At 40.5% G+C, this 19,804-nt stretch overlaps 1 protein-coding gene across 1 annotated transcript in view; it reads left to right on the top strand.

Moving 5' to 3' along the window:
* Nr4a3 (nuclear receptor subfamily 4, group A, member 3) overlaps positions 1-17,925 on the top strand; it is a 42,857-nt gene extending 24,932 nt beyond the window's left edge. The window contains exons 9-10 of the mRNA XM_013023240.1: positions 2,502-2,680; positions 17,575-17,925. Coding sequence (XP_012878694.1) covers positions 2,502-2,680; positions 17,575-17,822 — 427 coding nt within the window. The 3' untranslated portion in view covers positions 17,823-17,925. The remainder of the gene's footprint in view (positions 1-2,501; positions 2,681-17,574) is intronic.
* Positions 17,926-19,804: the final 1,879 nt, after the last annotated feature.

The raw sequence follows: 19,804 nt of genomic DNA, 5'->3' as shown, positions 1-19,804 counted from the left end.
CAGAATTGGAGTTGTGACTCAAAATGGTAGAGCACTAGCCTTGAGCAAAAGAGCTCAGGGACAGCACGTAGGCCCCAAGTTCAAGCCTCACAACCGACAACAACCATCACAACAAAAGAACTAGTTTTATTCCCATTTCTAATACAAATTTACTATAAGAAACTCTCTTCTTTATAAGACAAGGATGGGGTGAATTGAGGGAATCTCTAAACTCCCCGGCAGCTTCAATATTCTATGGCTCTGTGAAGAATCTTCTACCATATTCCCCAGGAATGTAGGGCACTATAATTACCATGTTACTCCATTTCATAAGTAACAGTCCATGTATATCCAATAGAACTCTGAAGACTTTCATCCTCTGGCATTTACTCCAAGAGAACAGTTCTGGACCAAATGATTTGGTCTAGCCCCATACAAAGAAGAAGTAATTTTTCAAAGAATTCAAACATGGGACCTAATCCCTCTCATAAATTGCACATGTAACCTTTAAACAAACAAACAAAGTGTATTAGTTTTTACACACAGTATTGTTTCCTTCTACCCTTCTTTAAATGATATATTTTTAGGACATTGAACTAACATTTCACCAAATATTATAGCAAAAACCATCCTCTTTCTCTTCCTTACTACCCTCTCCACAATAGTTCCAGAAATTCCTCCTTAAACTACAGACTCCATGCCTTATTCCCTTTTATGTTTTGTAAGCTAGGGGAAAAGTCCAGAAATCTGAAGTTTTAATTGATGTTGTCTCAATGCTGATACCAGCAGATACTCTGATCCTCAGAGATCCATCTTTCAGCTCTGAGATTGGATCATTCTGTCTTGGGTATACCTGTGTCACAAAAATCAGTGGGAGGGACAAGTAGAGTGTCCATTGCTAGTTCAATGTCTAGCCAACCCAGTGGACACTAGAGCCCAGCAGCAATGTGACTGTCATCTACTAAGCATTCAGCAGAGGATTAAGTAGACAATAAGCTCCATGCAGGTGGACATCATTCCTGTCCTATTCACAAAGTTTTCTCTGGTACCTAGCTCCAGGAAGAACATAGAAAATACTTGCTGAGTGAAGGGATAAAGGAAGCACAAGGAAAGAGATACTACCTTGTGAATGCAATAGCCAAAATAGACAAATGGGTAGTAAGATATTTTAAAGTTAAAGGAAAACAGATTAAAGTAAGGACCCTATACAATTCAGAACTAGTTCCATTTACTCCTCTGGCATCCTCTTTCTAGGTACTGTGCTTTCAAATCCTTTCTTTTATTTAAGTCCCTCAGCCTTCTTAGTGGGTAGCATTTAATATTTCTGTGCTAGGAATAGATAAGGGGGATAAGGGAAAAGAAGTCCAGAGAGATTAAAGGAGTGTCCAGGGTCAAGCTGCCAGGTGAGGATGTCTAACAGGAGGTTCTGGGGTCCCTCTCATAAGGAAGAATGGGATGGTTATGTACATAAAAGAAACTATCCAGACAGGTTTAGAAATAGCCCTCCATTGCCCCACTGTTTGTAGTCATGAAAACAATACAAAATAAGGATTCATTTTTATGTTAACCCACTTTTTAGTTCATAATTGACTTCTGGTACTTGCATAGAGTTCATACCTTTTGTGAACAGTACAATGGTAGTGTCTAGCCTCTGCTTTTATCAGCCTTTGACATTTAAGAAAATAAGGGATTCCAGGTGCTGGTGGTTTATGCATATAATCCTAGCTACTCAGGAGGCTTCATGCCTATAATCCTAGCTACTCAGGAGGCTGAGATCTGAAGATCACAGTTCCGATGTCAGCACAAGCAGGAAAGTCTGCGGGACTCTTATCTCAACCATCATAAAACCAGAAATGGGGCTGTGGCCTAAATATTAGAGTGCTAACCTTGAGCAAAAAGAACTCAGGGACAGTATCCAGGCCCGGAGTTCAAGGCCCACAACTAAAAAAATAAAAATTTAAAAAAGAGCTGGGAATGTGGCTTAGTGGTAGAGTGCTTGCCTAGCATGCATGAAGCCCTGAACTACATATACAGAAAAAGCCGGAAGTGGCACTGGGCTCAAGTGGTAGAGTACTAACCTTGAGCAAAAGAAGCTTCAGGAACAGTGCCCAAGCCCTGAGTCCAAGCCCCAAGACTGGCAAAAAAGGGAAAAAGGAAAATGGGGCAGTCCTAACTCAAAAGCCCTTGAGTTCATTGCAGAGAGAGACAGTGCCCTGGGCTTCATCTCTGTGTTAAGTGCTTGTTCCTCATTGCTCTAATCAGCAACTGATTCAGCAATAAGACAGCAGGTGCCCGAGCCCCATCTTTACGCAGGCTGATCTTCCCCAAAGACATTAGCACAGCCAAGTGATACTGGTTGTTTATTCCTAAGAACACAGACCTGTTCATTGCAAACATCCAGCCATGCTTTATGGCAGCATATAAGCCCTGTGTGTGAGTGTTGGTGTGTTACGATAGCTATCATCAGATTAGTTAGATCAAATGGATCTGTTTAATGCATCTCCTCCTCCTTTACTCCCCAGGTCAAACACTGCTGAAGATAAGTTTGTGTTCTGCAATGGACTTGTCCTCCATCGACTTCAGTGCCTTCGTGGATTTGGGGAGTGGCTCGACTCCATTAAAGACTTTTCCTTAAATTTGCAGAGCCTGAACCTTGATATCCAAGCCTTAGCCTGCCTGTCTGCGCTGAGCATGATCACAGGTAAGCACCACCTGGCCAAAGCCAAAGCAATTGCATCTCCTTTTCCTCTTGTCCTGCATCAAAGGCCAGAATCATACACACCAGAAAAGGAGGGAAATGGCTGCCCTTCCCCCCTTCTCCACCCCTGAAATATGCTAAGTTTAATCTGATGTACAGATAGAGGCATGCATCTATAGCTTGTCATCATGAGCTTCTAGGAGAGGTGAGTCCAAGTCTATCATCACTTTCAACAACCTTACTATGTGAAAATCTAAGTCCACAGGAGCTCCCTTGACAGTTGGACTAGTCTTCCAAGGAAGATTCAGTTAACCACCCCATTCATGCAGGACATGGAAAGCAAGCTATCCCTGTTCCCAATCCTCACCTAGTAATCCAAAGTAAATAGAAACAACTACAGACATATAAAGACAAGGTGACTTACTAACTTTAGGAGATGGTTGAGGAAAATGGCTAGTGATAAAAAAAATGGCTGAACTTCATAGTTGTTAAAAGAATCAGAACCACAAAACATACTGTTTCTATATGATCCCATTCCCCCTTTAGACATCTCTCCTTTTCTGTCTTTTGTGAGATAATGGATCCCCAAGATCCATATTGGGCAGTAAGACCCAGATCCTTTTGCCCCTCATACGGGCAGAGTTACTTCTACAGTCAGACTGGGGTGGTGTGGGCACAAGAGAGGGTGGAGCTCTGGAAGAAGCTACCCAGACTTGTGGCTCATCCCTGTCCTTTTGGTCAGATTGAAGCACAACCTAGGCTGTTGCTTGAGGGTCAAGTTCCACTTGGTCATGCCCATGGCTGGAGGAAATGTTTTTTGGACAGAGGACAAGTGCATTTCCCGAGGCCTGAGTGCATCCTTTGGGACAAATGGTCCTTTCCTTCTGATACAGTACAGATGAGGGATGGTTTCTCCAAGCATTGGATACTGGGGTAGTTCATACATAAAACACAAAGTAAAGTAAATGCATGTGCTATATAGTTAGGAATGAGACACTAGGGTTGCTCTTTTGCCTTCTAAGTGGACTTTCATGTGGTCTTTGGTCCGGGGTTAAAAATTCGCTTCTTTTATTACAGCTGCCATGAATTCCAAGAGGGCTATTAATGAACCAAAAGCAAAGGCAGTTTCAAAGAGGGTGGATTCTATTTAGAGGACTTTGTGATGGCATATCGGAGCACCAGAAGAAAATAAGCATATTTAAGGCCCAAATGTATCACTCCAGCAGTACTGAAATAAAATTGATCCTTTAGCCCTATTTCATAATCACTTAGCTCTTCCTAGGACAGTTAAACATTCAAATCTGGAAAGCATGGAATTTAGTTCACTTTAAACAGACAAAAAATAAAACAAAAGCTAGAGCCAGCCTTGGCTTTCTGCAGAATCAACCAGCCCATGGCCATATCGCTATGGAAATGAGAATTGAGTCTAGTAATGAGCATGTTGTTGACCTGGGCACTGCACTACATGTCCCTAGGTTTTTAGAGATGATGACATACATTCCTGAAAGAGACAAATGTGCAAACGAATGTAAATGTTGCAGGACATTGAGGGCCACGTGGAGATTTAAGAGTAGAAACAAAGGACTGAGCATCCACAGGTGGGTGTTGGTCTTCTCAGAAAAGATTACAGGGGCTGGACGTGAATGAAAACAGAAAATAGTTGCAGGCTAAAATGGAATTTTGCTAGAATCATGGAAAAATTGAAGCTGACATCATTTTCAGGAAAGAAAACACTTAAAATTAGAGTGAGGGCAGATGCCTCACACTTGTTAACCCCAGTAAAGGGGTGGGGGTAGGAAGGGAAGAACATGAAGAACCAATCCTCCACACCTAGGCGAGATATGTGACATTTGTCTTGAAAGCTGAAGGCAACCATACCAACGTGTAGCCCAGGAGCACAATTAGGCTTGTTTTTTAAAAAGATCTACCCTGACTGCTGGTTTGAGGACAAATCAGGGCAGGAAACAGAGTAAGAGGAAAAAGGCTTTACGTCCACCAGTGAGAGAGCTGGGACTTAAGAGGAGGCTGGCTTTGGAGGCCTGTTATCTTTTTCCCCCTCTTTAAATGGGAACAAATGGACAGCTGAAAGAGTAGGCATTATGGGCAACAGACAGTCCTCACCTGGAGATGGGCAGCTCAGTACAGCACAGAGTAGGAAATGGGTGGTGCTAGTCTCTGTTTCCCACTTGCTGTGGGCTCTGTGGTCAGCACTGCTCAGCCGACTTCCCGTTTATGTGGGACTTGCTGGAAGAGGTAGAAACAGCACATACATTGGAATCCAGCTTCTCTTTATGAGTCCAGGGCCCTAGGTTTAACATGTATGTACTACTGAGTATTGTACTTCATATTCCCAAACCTCAGTTTGCACACCCATCATTTTGCAACAAGGATAACAGCATTCCTTCCATGAAGCAGCCATGTAGATTCAGAAAACTGTGTTTGTGAGTGATGTAGCCAAGGCTACAACAGAATAACCATTTGATCCACTCATGCTCCTTCTTGGAGTGATGATGACAGGCTCACACATACTCAGACATATCTGCCCATTCTCCTTGGAAACCTTGGGTGGTCCAGAATCCATCTGCATTGTGAGGAAACAGGTGGTTGCCTTTAGAAAGTAATATGCTTGATAGCTTATTTTCTTGCACACTTAAGAGGAAGGACTCAAAGGAGGATAGGATTGAAAAGTAATGAAACTATCCTTGCAACGGGCATAGTGATGCCCATTGGGTGCCCAGTGGGTGGTGTTTTAAAGTTTACTTCTTCCCTCCCTCCCTCCCTTTCTTCCCTGTCAATCCTAGGACTTGAACTCAGGACTTAGGCACTGTGCCTGAACTTCTTTTGCTTAAGACCTAACATTCTATCACTTGAGCCACAGTAGTGCTTCCAGCTTTTTTTTTTTTGTAATTTATTGGAGATAAGAATCTCATGAATTTTCCCACCCCAGCTGGCTTTGAACTGTCCTCAGCTCTAAGCCTCCTGGGTAGCTAGGATTACAGGTGTGTGCCCTGCTCTGCTTTAGGATTTTCCACATGGGACAGCTTCAGGTCCTGTCCTTACTCTTATCAGCCAGTTCAGAGCAGGCTCTTAAAGGTACTGAGGTTCTAACCCACAAGAAGAATATTCCACTGATCTCATTTCTGCATCTCACAGCACTGTCTTGGGAGACATTGTAAGAATGGTTGAAAGGATCAAAAGCATCAGGAAATGGCAAAAGAGGAAGGGAGGCCTGGGAAGCAGTGTACCCTGGGGTAGAGATACTCACTTTCATTTGAAAGTTGATTCCCATGAATGCTGGCTTTTACAAAATCTCCCTCATCATCAACAGTGCCTATGTAGCCAGGTGCTGGTACACCACGCCTGCAATCCTAAACTATTCAGGAGGCTGAGATCTGAGGCTTTCCATTCAAAGCCAGCCTAGGCAGGGAGATCCGTGAGACTCTTATCTCAATTAATCACCAAAAAGCTGGAAGTAGAGCTATGGCTCAAGTAGTAGAGCTCTAGCCTTGAGCAAAAAAGCTCTAGGACAGTGTCCAGGCCCTGAATTCAAGCCTCAAGACTGGCACATACAAATATATACAAAAGAGTGATTGTAGAATATCAGCTAGACTATTAGTAATAGAAAATTCATCCCCAAGGCCAGCCTTGGTGGTTCATACCTATAATCCCAGGAGGCAGAGATGGAAGGGTTGTGGTTGGAAATCAGCCCAGGCAAGGGAAACACTAGCAAGCCTTATCTAAAAAACAAACAAACCAAAAAGAAAAACAAGGTGGGCATGGTTCTTCATACCTATAATCCTAGCAAGGCTACATGCAGAGGTAGAAGGATCCAAGGGCAAAAGCTTGAGAGAGTGTTTGCTAGAGGACTTGAGTAACTACTATACTACAAATAGATAGATAGACAAATTTACCCCCAAATAATTGTCCTCTCTTAACAGGGATGAACTCATGAAAAGAGAATCCTAGAAGTTTAATCAATCTAAGTCCTGGCATGGTAGTACATACCTGTAATGACTGATAAGCAAGAGGTAAAAGTTTGAAGATCACAGTTGGAGACCAGTTTAAGAAAAAGCCTGCAAGAGCCATTGACAATCAATAGGCTGGTTATGGTGGTCCCAGCTATGCAGGAAAGATAGAAGAAGGGTAGAAGAAGATAAAAGGATAGTCTAAACCAGTTGGGGGGGGGGAGGATGTAGGACCTTAAATGAAAAACAACTAAAGAGAAAGAAGGGCTGGGAAGTGACTCAAGTGGTAGAAACCCCTGAGTTCAAACCCCAGTAGAAAATAAACTGGATAGTAACTGGTAGGTTAGCTCAACACAGCTTTCCCTTCCCCCCAGTTCTTTTCCTTCCTCCTTGTCCTCTCTCTAAGCCCTCATGAAAAACTAGGTGACAAGGTGGGGCAGGAAATGGTTTCTTTCAGATCACTCTCCCTTCCTACAGTCACAGGGAGTTCCCCATAGTTGTGGGTTTCATTTTTTTTTCTTTTGGTCTGCAGTTTATCTACCTAACCACTGCCTCTTACTAATGCTTTGTCTCTGAAGTGATGGATATGTTTTGCTTCTGATGAGATAACCATTGGGTTCGTATCTGGTTGCAATTAATTGTATTTAATAAACAAGAAGTCCTTTAAGTAGAAAGTTAGTGTAAACTTACCATCTTCTAAACATTTATTCACTAAATGAGTGCTAAAGGCCCCTGTATGGCTAGGCCCTATGGGAATGAGCTAGGTATGAATTCGGCTATCAGGAAGTACATCCTCAATCAGGAGGTTATATATAAGTATGATTTTAAAAAATGAACCCAATCTATGTGATTCATGCTCAGGCCCTTATAAGAGACAGAGTGTAGGAAAATCCAGGTAATTGCTAACTTTTGTGGGGTGAAGAAAAGTAAAAATGGTCATCAAGAACTTCTATGGTAGTAGCACGTAGATATGGAAAGATATATAGGACATTTCAGATCAAGGAAATAAGATAGTAAGGGTACACTCATAGGGGAAAAATGGGGGGGGAATCATGTGTAGTGGAGTTGCATTATGCATGTATTAATTCACATCACCATGAATAGAAAGAAGAAAAATTTGATTGTACATTCTAGAGCAAACATGACAGAGATCTCAATCCACTCTGGGACATCATTTCCCTGCCTCTAGAGGAGAGAGCTGAAAACAGAACTCTGTTCAGGGAAATCTAAAAGGTTTTCATAGAAACAATTGACTATCTGAGATATTTAGCATGACCTAACCCTAGAATAAAATGCATTTCCCACATAATAAAAGGGGAAGAAGAATTGGAAAGGTTGTTTTGGGTCTCGATGGCAAAGGGGACCTTGAATGTCTCAGTGTCATTTGTGAATGACACTGAAGGAATATTGCCCGGGGTTTCTTTTCCACATTCAGGTCGTCAAGTAAGACAATGACTCTTCTCTCTATAGTCATTTTTGTCTTTTTTTTTTTTCTGGTCTTATTGCAACACAACCTCTAAGACCAAAGAGGAGATAGGCAAGTAGAACCAGGAGCAGAAAATGCTAACAGTAACAGATGCCTGCTCCTGCCATGCCCTCCACCTGTCTTTCCACAACTCCCCTACTCACCTTAAGTGGCTACCTAGTTACTCTGTTTCTGTATCAAATATTACCATCGGCAACATTGGAAGCAAACTAAGTGTAAAACATGGAAGGAAGATATCGTTGGGGGAGAGGGGGCAGTTCCAACATTTGGAGATTGGAGATAGCAGTTTAAAAGTTTTGGTTAGTTTTGCTTTTAGTGGTACTGGGGATTGAACCTGGGGCCTTGTACTTACTAGGCAGGCACTCTATCACTTGGTGTCATGCCCCCCGACTTCTTTTTACATTGTTTTGTTGTTGTTTGTTTGTTTGGGGTGGGTCTTTATGTCCATATGGCCTGGGTTATAATCCTCCTCTACTTATACTTCCCTGTGTGGCTGGGATGACAGGCATGTACCACTGCACCCTATCATTGGTTGAGATAGAGTCTCATGAACTTACTTTTCTATCGCTTGACTGGTCTCGAACAGAGTGAAATCCTCTCCTATTTCTGCCTTCCAGATACCTAGGATTATCAGCTTGAGTCAATGCACTCTGCTGAATTTAAGTGGGTTTTTTTTGGGGGGGGTGTCCGGTAGTGGGTCCTGAACTCTGGGCCTGGGCGCTGTCCCTCAGCTCTTCAGCTCACGGCTAGCGCTCTACCACTTGAGCCACAGTGCCACTTCTGGCTTTTTTCTTTTTGCTTATGTGATGCTGAGAAATCAAACCCAGGGCCTCATGCATACACGGCAAGTGCTCTACCACTGAGCCACCTTCCGAGCCCTGAATTTAAGTTTTTAAACAGATCCCTTCTACCTCCTAGCTGAACATTTTTAGTAATTCTTTACTCTCTCTGAGTATCCATTTTCTCATTTATCTCAAGGATAATACCTTTATCTATTTTGGCTGCTAAACAAAAATTCTATAGGGTGTTAGAAATAACAGAAATGTATTGCTCACACTTCTGGAAGCTAGGAAGTCCCAAATCAAGGCACCCGCAGATCTTGTAGCTAGAGAGGTCTGGCTTTCTTCTTTGTAGGTTGTGCCTTTTTGCTATGCCTTGGTGTAGCAGAAGAGGCAAAGAAGCTCCCTCTGGCTTCTTTATAAAGGCAATAATCACATGCATGAGTGCTGTCCCTTATGACTGAACCAACTCCCCAAAGGCTCTGCCTTTAGTGCTCTCACATAGGATTAGGTTTCAGCACAAAAATCTGAGCAGATAATGACGTCTATTTGTAATTGATAAACATTGAATGAATTCATGCATACTTTTCAGAGAGGAAAAACATTTCAGACAAATCTTCACTGTTATTAATTCCTAAATGTCTATTCATCTTATACACTTTCAGGAAGAATTAGTTCTAAGAATCCATAAAAATTTTCATGCTTTCCTAAAATTGCATATATGTAGCACTTTAAGGAATTTCTTTGACTTCTTAAGGTCAGAGAGAACCTTTGTTCACATTGTTAATGGTTTGGTTTATTTTCCTTTAGTCGGGGGGGGGGTGGTTCATGTGTACACATGTACAACTAGTATTGGGTCTTGAACTCAGGACCTAGGTGCTGTTCTTTAGCCGTTTTGCTCAAGGCTAGCACTGTACCACATGAGCTATAGCTTTACTTCTGCGTTTTTGGTGGTTAATTAGAGATGAAAGTCTCATGGATTTCCTGCCTGGGCTGGCTTTGAACCTTGATCCTCATATCTCATCCTCTTGAGTTAGGATTACAAACAGGAGCCACTGATACTTGGCTTTCTTTAGTTTTTCAAAACACAAAAATCCATGTATTCCTTTTTCTTTCAACAAAATTGGGTTGGTGACACATGCACAGTCTCACAGTCTATTCTTACTTTTTTGTCCATGGACTGCATTCCAAATATTTTTCCATGTCACCATTTTCTGTGGAACTGAGTGATCCATCATTTGTTTTAAATGAACGTATTTACATATACTGAAGCTCATTCTAGGCATTTAGGATGTATATACACTGGTGTCCAACTAAAAGTATGAGGGCCAGGAGAATCTTATTCATCTTTAAAATTATTTTAGCACTTATAAGCCCTAGCATGTAGCAAATATTGGTTGAACTGAATGAGTTAATAGTGACTATCCAAATATCTCATAAATCAGGTAACTCTGAAACCATTATTTTTAGCCTATCATTGTTATTAGAAAACAGTCTGAACTCCTGAGAACTTCCTTGTTTCAATTCACATGAATTCAATAAAAAGTATTTTTGAGCATCTGCTCTTTGCCAGGCACACAGTCCCTTCCTCTCATAAAATCTATGGTCTTCTTGGAGAGACACACAGATACTTCCTCACAGGACAGTCACACTGAAACATGTACTATTACACCTCCCCACAGGCTTCTGACTGACTTGTGGCTTTAAACCTGTGTGGGCTCCATGTGTCTGGGGCTGCCTGTCAGTAAAGCACATGGCATATGTGTGACATGAGAAGGAGCAGCGACATGACTGCCCAGAGAAAGAGGTGGAACTCGGGACAGGAAGTCCTGTTTGGGGGTGTTCAGTTGCAAGCCCACGTCCCTTCCAAGAGCTGGGCTGGACTGCATTTTTTTTTTTTGTCTGAGTTGGCCTAAGACCTTCTCAAAAAGAGAAGCTACTTCTCTGACCTGATAGCTACTTGCCATCCCTCTCCTCACTCCCTACTTCCTGTCCTGAGGGAAGAGAATTTGATGTTTCTCTTGTGGGCCCCAAGGGGGCAGAACTCGGAATTATAAGATAACAAAATTTAGCTCAATAGAAGAAACTAAGACAGAACTACTTGAAATTGGAATGAGCTCCCTTGGGGAGTAAGTTCTTCTAGGCAGAAGTATCTGAAACCTGGAATAAACTGCCTTGGGGAGTGAGTTCCTGCCGTGAGGACTGAGGCTTACAAACAGACTGGATGAACCCTGGATCTTAGCATCTTAGCACTAGTATTGGCTGAGGCAGAGCGTTATACAGTTCATACATCACTGGACATCTTGTTAAGATGCTGATTCTGATGAGGTTGGGTCTGGGACAGGTCCTGAAACTCTGAATCTCTCTGAAACTCTAAAATCTCCCAGAGGAAGTTGATGCTGTTGGTCTGGAGTCTGTTCCTTGAGTAAGAAACCAGAGAACCTATTGATAATCTGGACATTCTGAAACTAATTATAGCTACTATTTTTAAATACTCAGTGCCAAGGGATCTGCATGATTATTTTTTATTAATGTTGGTTAGTAAATAAGTTTGGAAGTACCTGGGATGGATTTTAGTGATAAGAAAGCAGAGAGATCCATCAGAAGCTATTAAAAAAACTAGTAGTAGAATTTGAAAGTCTGGTTGAGAGGCAGTTGGTACTGAAAGGAAGACATAGATACAGAAACAGTGTAGGGCTGATAACTGAAGTTAATTTAAATTTGGGTTAATAATGGGTTAAATTAATTGATGGGCCACAGAAATACAATTCTTTGAATTTTTCATGAGGGGTGGGGAAGACTGCGATAGCATTGATAGCTGAACTCAGAGATGTGGCTGATTTGAAAGGGAAGATAACAGATTACATTTTAAATATAGAGGATATTTACAAATATTTATTCAATGCTTGCTATATACTAAGCATTATTCTAAAAACATGTTGTAACTCACTCAGTTCTTAAAAAGAAACAACTTAAAAAGAAACAATTCATGAGGCATCTACCACTATTAGCTTGATTTTAAAGATATGGAAAGAGATCCTAAGTCACCCAACTAATAAATAATAATAGAGCTAGGACATACAGGGAGGAGATCTGTTCCTGAAGCACCTGGTATGGAAGGCTTTTGAGGATGTTTTTGTTCATTTCACCATTATAAAGTTCATAACAACTCCACATGCATTTATTTAACCAGAGCCTCTAGTATTTAATCATTTTTTTCTATGTCCTCCATCCTCCATTTGTGTATTCATGTAACAGATGTGTGTTGGGTGTTGCTGATGTACTAGGCTTGGTGCTGGAAACACAATAGTGAGCAAATCCTCTCTGTTCCTCAGGAAACGTGCATCTCATGAAAGAGACAAGCAACTGTCCTATGAATATCAGATTTCAACCTCTCATGTCCTGCAAAGGGAAAGGTTAGAGTGCTATAGGAGAGATGATCAATACTGGAGGCAAAGAGAAAGAAGCTTCCTTTGAGACATATTGTATCGGAGATCCAAAGAAGGAATAGATCTTAACCCAGCTAAAGTGGGTAGAACATGAGCACAGATGTAAATGGCTGTGTTACACTTTCCTTCCCCCCTCCTCTGCCTCTTCCTGTCCTTTTACCTGTGATATCAGTTGCTCAAATGCTTTAGAAATCCAACTGCATCTTTAGATAGTGACCCTGTGTAGCTGTAACATTGCTAGACACGGAACAGGTACTCAATGAGTGTTTATTCAAAGAAGCGATTAGCCAGTGGTTAACCATTGGGCATGCAGAAAGTAGGGAGGATGTGAAAGGGAAGCCAGTGTATCTTGGGATGAGGAGAAACTTTCTGCTACGTTGAGATCTTTTCAAATGGCAGCTCTGATATCATATAAGTTTTTCTGATTTTGGTGAGAAAGTAATCAGCCACCTGCTAATTCTGACCTTGGACAAGTCACTTAACTTTTAGGCTTAGCCTTCATAGCTATTAATTAAAGGGGATAATTGTCTTGTCTAATTCACAGGGTGGTTGTAAGGGTGGGATAAAATAATTTAAATAACAGTGCTTACTATAAGGTATATCAAATACAGACTGAAATAATGAAACTCCCTGTATCAGCTGATGCCTGAAATTCTCTATAGACACCCCCAGTGGAGAATCTTCTCCTAGATGGGGATGTCAATCAAATGAATTAAATCCCTTCCAATTTATACATACAATGAATGTGACCTATATATCAATTACTTAACTATTTCTGTATGTTGTATTCTAAACTTTTGAACATATAATGCCTCAGTTAAAATTCTAAAGTACAGAGTATATGTTAGATTGATAATATTATATTCTGCGTATATTATACATATGTATATATAATACTTGTTTCGTTTAATGGCAGAGGAAGACCTTAAATGAAAATCTTCGAGGTATAATTGTCTAACAAAAGAGAAAAGCCGAATGTCTCATTCCCCTTAGAATTACAAACCCTTTGCAGCTCTGTTTGCCAAGCTGCAGGAGAAAGGGTAAGGGGAGGAGGGGGGGTTTCAATTAAATGTCAGTGATGGAGGTTTTAAGGATTTCAAATTACTGGTGAGGTCCCAGACTTTTGGTGGCTCCCTGGTGATCTGAAAATCTTGCTGGCTGCAGGCAGGAGTCTGCCCAAGACTACATTTTATCTTAGCTCCTTTGGAAAAGTAAAGAAACCACAAATCCAGTGGCTGTTCAAAACAACAAAGAAGGTTTGAGGTGTCTTTGGTGTCTAACAGGAGTGTCTCTGAATTCCTTAAGGAATTCCAGGCCTAGGGTTGATCCAGCTGGCAGGAGGTATCGATCTTCACTTGAATTCACTGAATAAATAATGGTTGCCATAGTTATTGAGCAGTCACAACTGGCTGCAGAGCAGAGAAAACTCTGCAGCCTCTTCTGTGAGTTTGGCCATGAGAAAGTCTGGCTGCCAGGTACCACAATCAACCCCCTCTGGAAAGGCAATGTGATGCTCCATTTCTTCCTTCCAGTGATGAATAAAGAATCTCGATTATCGTCCATAACATGAGGCCCTGAAAGCAAAGGAAAGCTTAAATTAATGACTGGGCATTTTATTCTTAGGAAAGCTTCTCTCCGTAGCTTGTGAAGCTAATTTGATATAGCTCCGTATTAATAGAATTCAGTAACCAGCAAGGTAGTGTTTGATCATATTACAGGTACTCCAGGGCTAATCAAAGGGCAAGCTCCCATCTTCTTGTGTTTTAACATTATTATATAAAACAGCACTAACCTGGCAATTTCAAAAGAAAGAAAAAAGTGTTATCAATCATTTTATAAATATTTTGTCTCCTCTCATTCTTCTGTATTTGAGGAACAGAATCACACTTAGATACTATTTAATATTCTGCTTTTTATTCAGTACTACAAGTAGCTTTCCGTATTATCTCACAGTCTTCATATTGTCCTTTTAGATGTCTGCAGAACCTTCCATTATATGGACATACCATTATTTTCTTAATGGGTCTCCTATTCTTCATCTCTTTATCTTTCCTAGTGTTTCTTTGTTTGATTTTTGTTTCAGGGAAGTTGGTAATAGATAACACAATACCAAATGTTCTCATGCATGCAGTGTCACTTTTCCCTTTGGATAAATTCCCAAGAGTGGGATTACTTGGTCAGAGGATATAAACGTTTTATAACTCTTGAAATTTACTGCCAGATTTGCAGCCTGCTTTCATGCTTTGGGGGGTGGGGAAGAGAATAAAACTTTAGGCAGAATACCACTGCAGGCAGGATCTTTTCCTGAAGTTCACCCTTGGGTGCTTCTGAGATAGAAATACAAGAGCTATGTGTTTAGTAAAGATAAACCAAAATGGACAATGTTGGCACCTGGGTTGATTAATGAGTAGTTTTCTAGAGAAGGCAAAATCACTCACTGCATAGGGTAGAAATTATGGGATGTTTTGCCTTTGTTTGATCTCACAGTTGTTAACCACTGGTAAAATGTCATCCATTGCACTGATTATCCCAGGGTATAGCAGATGACAGAATGACAGATGGCAAAATACTGTCATATAACACTGTTTACTTGAACCTGCCTGAGGCCCTGGGTTCGATTCCTCAGCACCACATAAGCAAAAAGAAAAAAGCCGGAAGTGGCGCTGTGGCTCAAGTGCTAGAATGCTAGCCTTGAGCTGAAGAGCTGAGGGACAGCACCCAGGCCCAGAGTTCAGGCCCCACGACCAGACCCCCCCCCCAAAAAAAGAAGAATATAGCAAAGACTTGTGTATCTACCACTCTATAATCCCCATTTCTCTATTCAGATATTGACCCTTAGTAAAATAGGTCACATAGATAGTAAGTTACAGACCAGAATTCAGATTTGCCTCCAACCCAGTACCCCTTTCTCTACAGACGATTTTCTTGGTTGACTTTTTTAAATACAGTTTAGCACATCAGATATGAAAAGAGACCTGAGAGGTCATTAAATCCAACCTCATTCATTGATAAAGTCAATGAATGTATTTGACAAGGTCAAATACAATTTAGCCAACCAGACATGGCTGGCTCACACCTATAATCCTAGCTACTAAAGAGGCTGACATCTGAGGATCACAATTCAAAGCCAGCCCTGGCAGAATAGTCCCTGAGACTCTCATCTCCAATAAACCACCAGAAATCTGGAAGTGGCACTGTGGCTCAAGTGGTAGAGCGCTATCTTTGAGCTGAAGAGCTGAGAGACAGCTCCCAGGCCCAGAGTTCAAGACCCATGACCACCACCACCACCAACAATAATAATACAATTAGCCTAGCTAAGGAGAATGTTCATTTCCTGGTTCTCAGCTCTCTTTCACTTGAGACAAGGAAAGAGAAAAAAAGTATCAATAATTGCTCCCTTTTTCTGATTTCAGGTAATTACATTTTGCTTTAGGAAAACAACTTTGCTAGCAAAAATATCTCCAACTAAGAAATGAAATCTAATAGAAATTGGGAATTCATTTCACAGTAGAAGGATATCATCTATTGCTCAAGAATTGTGACTTTGGCATGATTTCCTCTCATAGACTGAGAAAGGAAAACGTTGAGAAACAGGTCAAGCTTTCCCTTCGAAAAAGAGACTTTGTGACCCACAGTCTAAAGGAGAGCAGAATGGTTTGTGTTGAATGTCTGCAAGAACAAGACACGTTTTCTTTCAAGATAGGTTTCCAGTCTCAGCTCTTAGCAACTGTAGGTTGGGAAGAATCACTCAACCTTATATACCATGAATATACCACGAATATTTTTTTTTCTTTTTCCAGGACTGAGGACTGAACCCAGGGCCTTGTGCTCACCAGGAGGGCGCCCTTCTGCTGAGCTAAACCCCTAGCCCCACAAATATTTTTTCTTTTTCTTTTTACTGTGAAAATACCGTACAGAGGGGTTACAATTACATGGGCAAGATAATGAGTACATTTCTTATCAAGCATTGTTGCCTCCTCCTTTGTTTCCCCTTCTCATCTCCCCCCTTCCCCCCCACGCCAAAGTTGTTAAGTTCGTTTTCGACATAACCACTTGTACATCTCATTGTTGCAATGGGTCCACCCGTATCCCTATTTAAACAATTTGTTTTTGCCCTTCCTCTCCACAAATTATACCAACATCAAATGCTGTGAGAGCAGGGGTTATACCATGGGGGAGGGACATACAAAGCAACAAAGAAATATCTTATAAATATGTTAGAAACAATCACATGAAAAAAAAACATTTGAATACTTACCTTGGGGTTCATTTCACCTAACATCAACTTATCTGACCGTTTCTGCTTGTCTTAGACATATACTAGTTATTGCAAATAAGGGAAACTATGGGACCTATGTTTCTTTGGGCCTGGCTTACTTCACTTAATATAATTTTTTCCAAGTCTTTCCATTTCCTAACAAATAGGGAAATATCATTCTTTCTGATGGAGGCATAGAATTCCATTGTGTATATATACCACATTTTCTTGATCCATCACGAATTTTTAAAATGAGGATGCTCTTATATATTGTCTTATACAAGTGGTATTCATGTCTTTCCACAGCATAAAAGGCCTGCACCTCCTCCTTTCCTCTGTGACTTTTCCATCTCCACAGCAGGACGACAATGTGTTTTTGTAGAGAATCAGGTGTAGGTCAATAGGTGTTTCAAGGAGAGAAACAAAACAAGGAAAAGAAAAGCTGGATTCTTCCCAATGCTGATCAGCGTGAAAACATAAGAATACACTTTGGGTGTTAGCAACTAGAGCATGCAGCCTCCCTACCTTCTTCAAGTGGAGTCTGTAAGGAGGGGTCATTAATTCACTAGCCCGGATGCGTTTCCATGTCACTCTGGATGAAAGTTGTCTAATGACAGGGCTTTTGTAAAGCTTGGCAGGATCATGTGTGCACAAGAATGTGTTCCGTGCAACTGTGTGCCAGGGACTGTTTGCCTCCCACGTGGTGTTAACCTAAGTTCAGAAACACTGACCTGGATCTGATCAGTGTCATCATCTCCTAAGGAAACTGAGGCTTACAAGGGTACACAACAAGTTAAATGGCAGGTCTGGGATTCATTCTACCTCTCAGCAGGGTGCTTTGATTATATACTGTCCTCCATTGGCAGGAAAAGACACAGACATTGATAAGGGGTTCCAAGTGTCTTTAGATCTGCCTCCTAACCGTGTCCTTTATTATTATTCTTTTTAAACCTTCTGCAGAACGACATGGGTTAAAAGAACCAAAGAGAGTGGAGGAGCTATGCAACAAGATCACAAGCAGCTTAAAAGACCACCAGAGTAAAGGACAGGCTCTGGAGCCCACCGAGCCCAAGGTTCTGCGTGTGCTGGTAGAACTGAGGAAGATCTGCACCCAGGGCCTCCAGCGCATCTTCTACCTGAAGCTGGAGGATCTGGTGTCTCCGCCTTCCGTCATTGACAAGCTCTTCCTGGATACCCTACCTTTCTAAGTGGGAAACCACTTCTTTGCAGGCACCTGGGTTAATCAATCAAGGGATGGGTCTGGACACCAACTACTTTCTATCCTTTGTTCAGAGGAAACGCAGTTCCTGTAGAAAGCAAAGACTTTTTTTTTTTTTTTGGTCCTTTCTGGCACCTTTTCTTTACAACCTAAAGCCAGAAAACTTTCAGAGTATCGTGTTGGGATTGTGTTTTATATTTAGCCTTTGGGAGGGTGGGGTGGTAAGGGGGTATAATTCATGAAGGTTTTCTAAGAAATTGCTAACAAAGCACTTTTGGACTATGCTATCCCAGCAAAGAAAAAAAAAGATAATATAAGCGTTTAAAAAAAAACTTTCTGGGGAATACAATTATGGTTGCTTTGTATTTAAAAACAAGAACAGCCAAGGGTTGTTCGCCAGGGTAGGATGTGTCTTAAGATTAATCCCTTACAAGTACATACATTTCTGTATCAAGGGTGCATATGTGGTGCAGACAAGGCAGAAATTCCCTTTCCTTAATTTCTTTCTTCCTTGATTTTATTTTAACAAATGGTGAGAGATGGAAGATTACCTACAAATCAGACAAAGCAAAACAATAATGGCTGTTCGCTTCCATATACAAGTGCAATTTTTTAAAGTGCTGTCTTATTAAGTCTTGTTTATGAACTCTCCTTTATTTTATATGGGGGAAAAAAGGAAGACATGTAAATGACATTCTGATTTTCCTAGCAAAGGCTTGGTCTACCTGCCCTGTAGAATTCTTTGTAGGTAAGGCCCATCTAATAAGATTTGAAGGCCATTCTCAATAGAATTAGATCCCTGCTGACTCTCTAGGTGTTATGAATTGAGGAATCAAGACTGTAAAGTGAATAACATACAGTGGCTTTGGTTGTATTCTATTAACCTGGACAGCATTCTCTTGCTTTAGTCATAGAAACTTACTGATGGATGCATTTATTCAGAAGTCCAAGGTATGTTTGGTGAATCATCCAATTATTTGATCTTCAGCTGAGAAAAACATGCAAATAAGTAGGAACTGGGTCATACAGGGTAAGCACCAGGGAGGTGAAAAGGATTTATATATATATATATATAATTTAATTTTTGTTGTTGACAATTTTGGAGAGCAAGCAAGTCTTCTTTAAAAAAATAGTATTAATGTGAGTACTAGACAAGATTAGTAGGCTATGTTTCAACATTCCATGTTCGTACACACTTTTGTATGTTTATACTGTTAATGCCATATTACTATGAGATAATTTGTTGCATAGTGTCCTTATTTGTAAAAACATTTGTATGCACGTTATAATGTGATAGCTTTGCCTGTATTTATTGCAAGACCACCAGCTCCTGGAAGCTGAGTTACAGAATAATCAGATGGAGTGTTCACAGTGACTTGGATACACCAGTTAGAGATTAAGCAAAAAAAAAACACAAAAACCTATATATATATATAAAATATAGCAGGTTACATATATATTTATAAATGTGTCTTTTTATTAACCATTTGTACAATAAATGTCACTTCCTGTGCCGTTATTTTATGGTTCATTTGCAGTGACTTTTAAGGCAGTACTGTTTAGCACTTTGATATTAAAACTTTTGCTTATGTTTTGCTAAATTCGAATAATGTTTGAAGATTTTTAGGTCTAAAAGTCTTTATATTATATATTCTGTATCAAGTCAAAATATCTTTGGCCATTTTGCTAAGAAACAAACTTTGAATGTCAAACTGATGTCACAGTAGTTTTTGTTAGCTTTAAATCAGTTTTGCTTTAGTCTTTTTAAAAGAAAAAAATAACAAGACTATGCTGTTTATATTGTCATTAAATTATACAATCAAACAGATGCCAAATGAATTGCCTGATTGCTGCAAAGTATAACCCAGATAACAAATCATATCCTTTTTTTGCAAGAGTCATTCTGATATTTGATCATGTATTATGTTTGTGTGAGCATTTATGCAAGATTGTTATTTTTATATCAAGATG

Source organism: Dipodomys ordii, unplaced genomic scaffold, assembly GCF_000151885.1.
Source record: "Dipodomys ordii isolate 6190 unplaced genomic scaffold, Dord_2.0 Scaffold67, whole genome shotgun sequence".
NCBI classification, from domain to species: domain Eukaryota; kingdom Metazoa; phylum Chordata; class Mammalia; order Rodentia; family Heteromyidae; genus Dipodomys; species Dipodomys ordii.
This window is presented reverse-complemented; position numbering and strand designations above follow the sequence as displayed.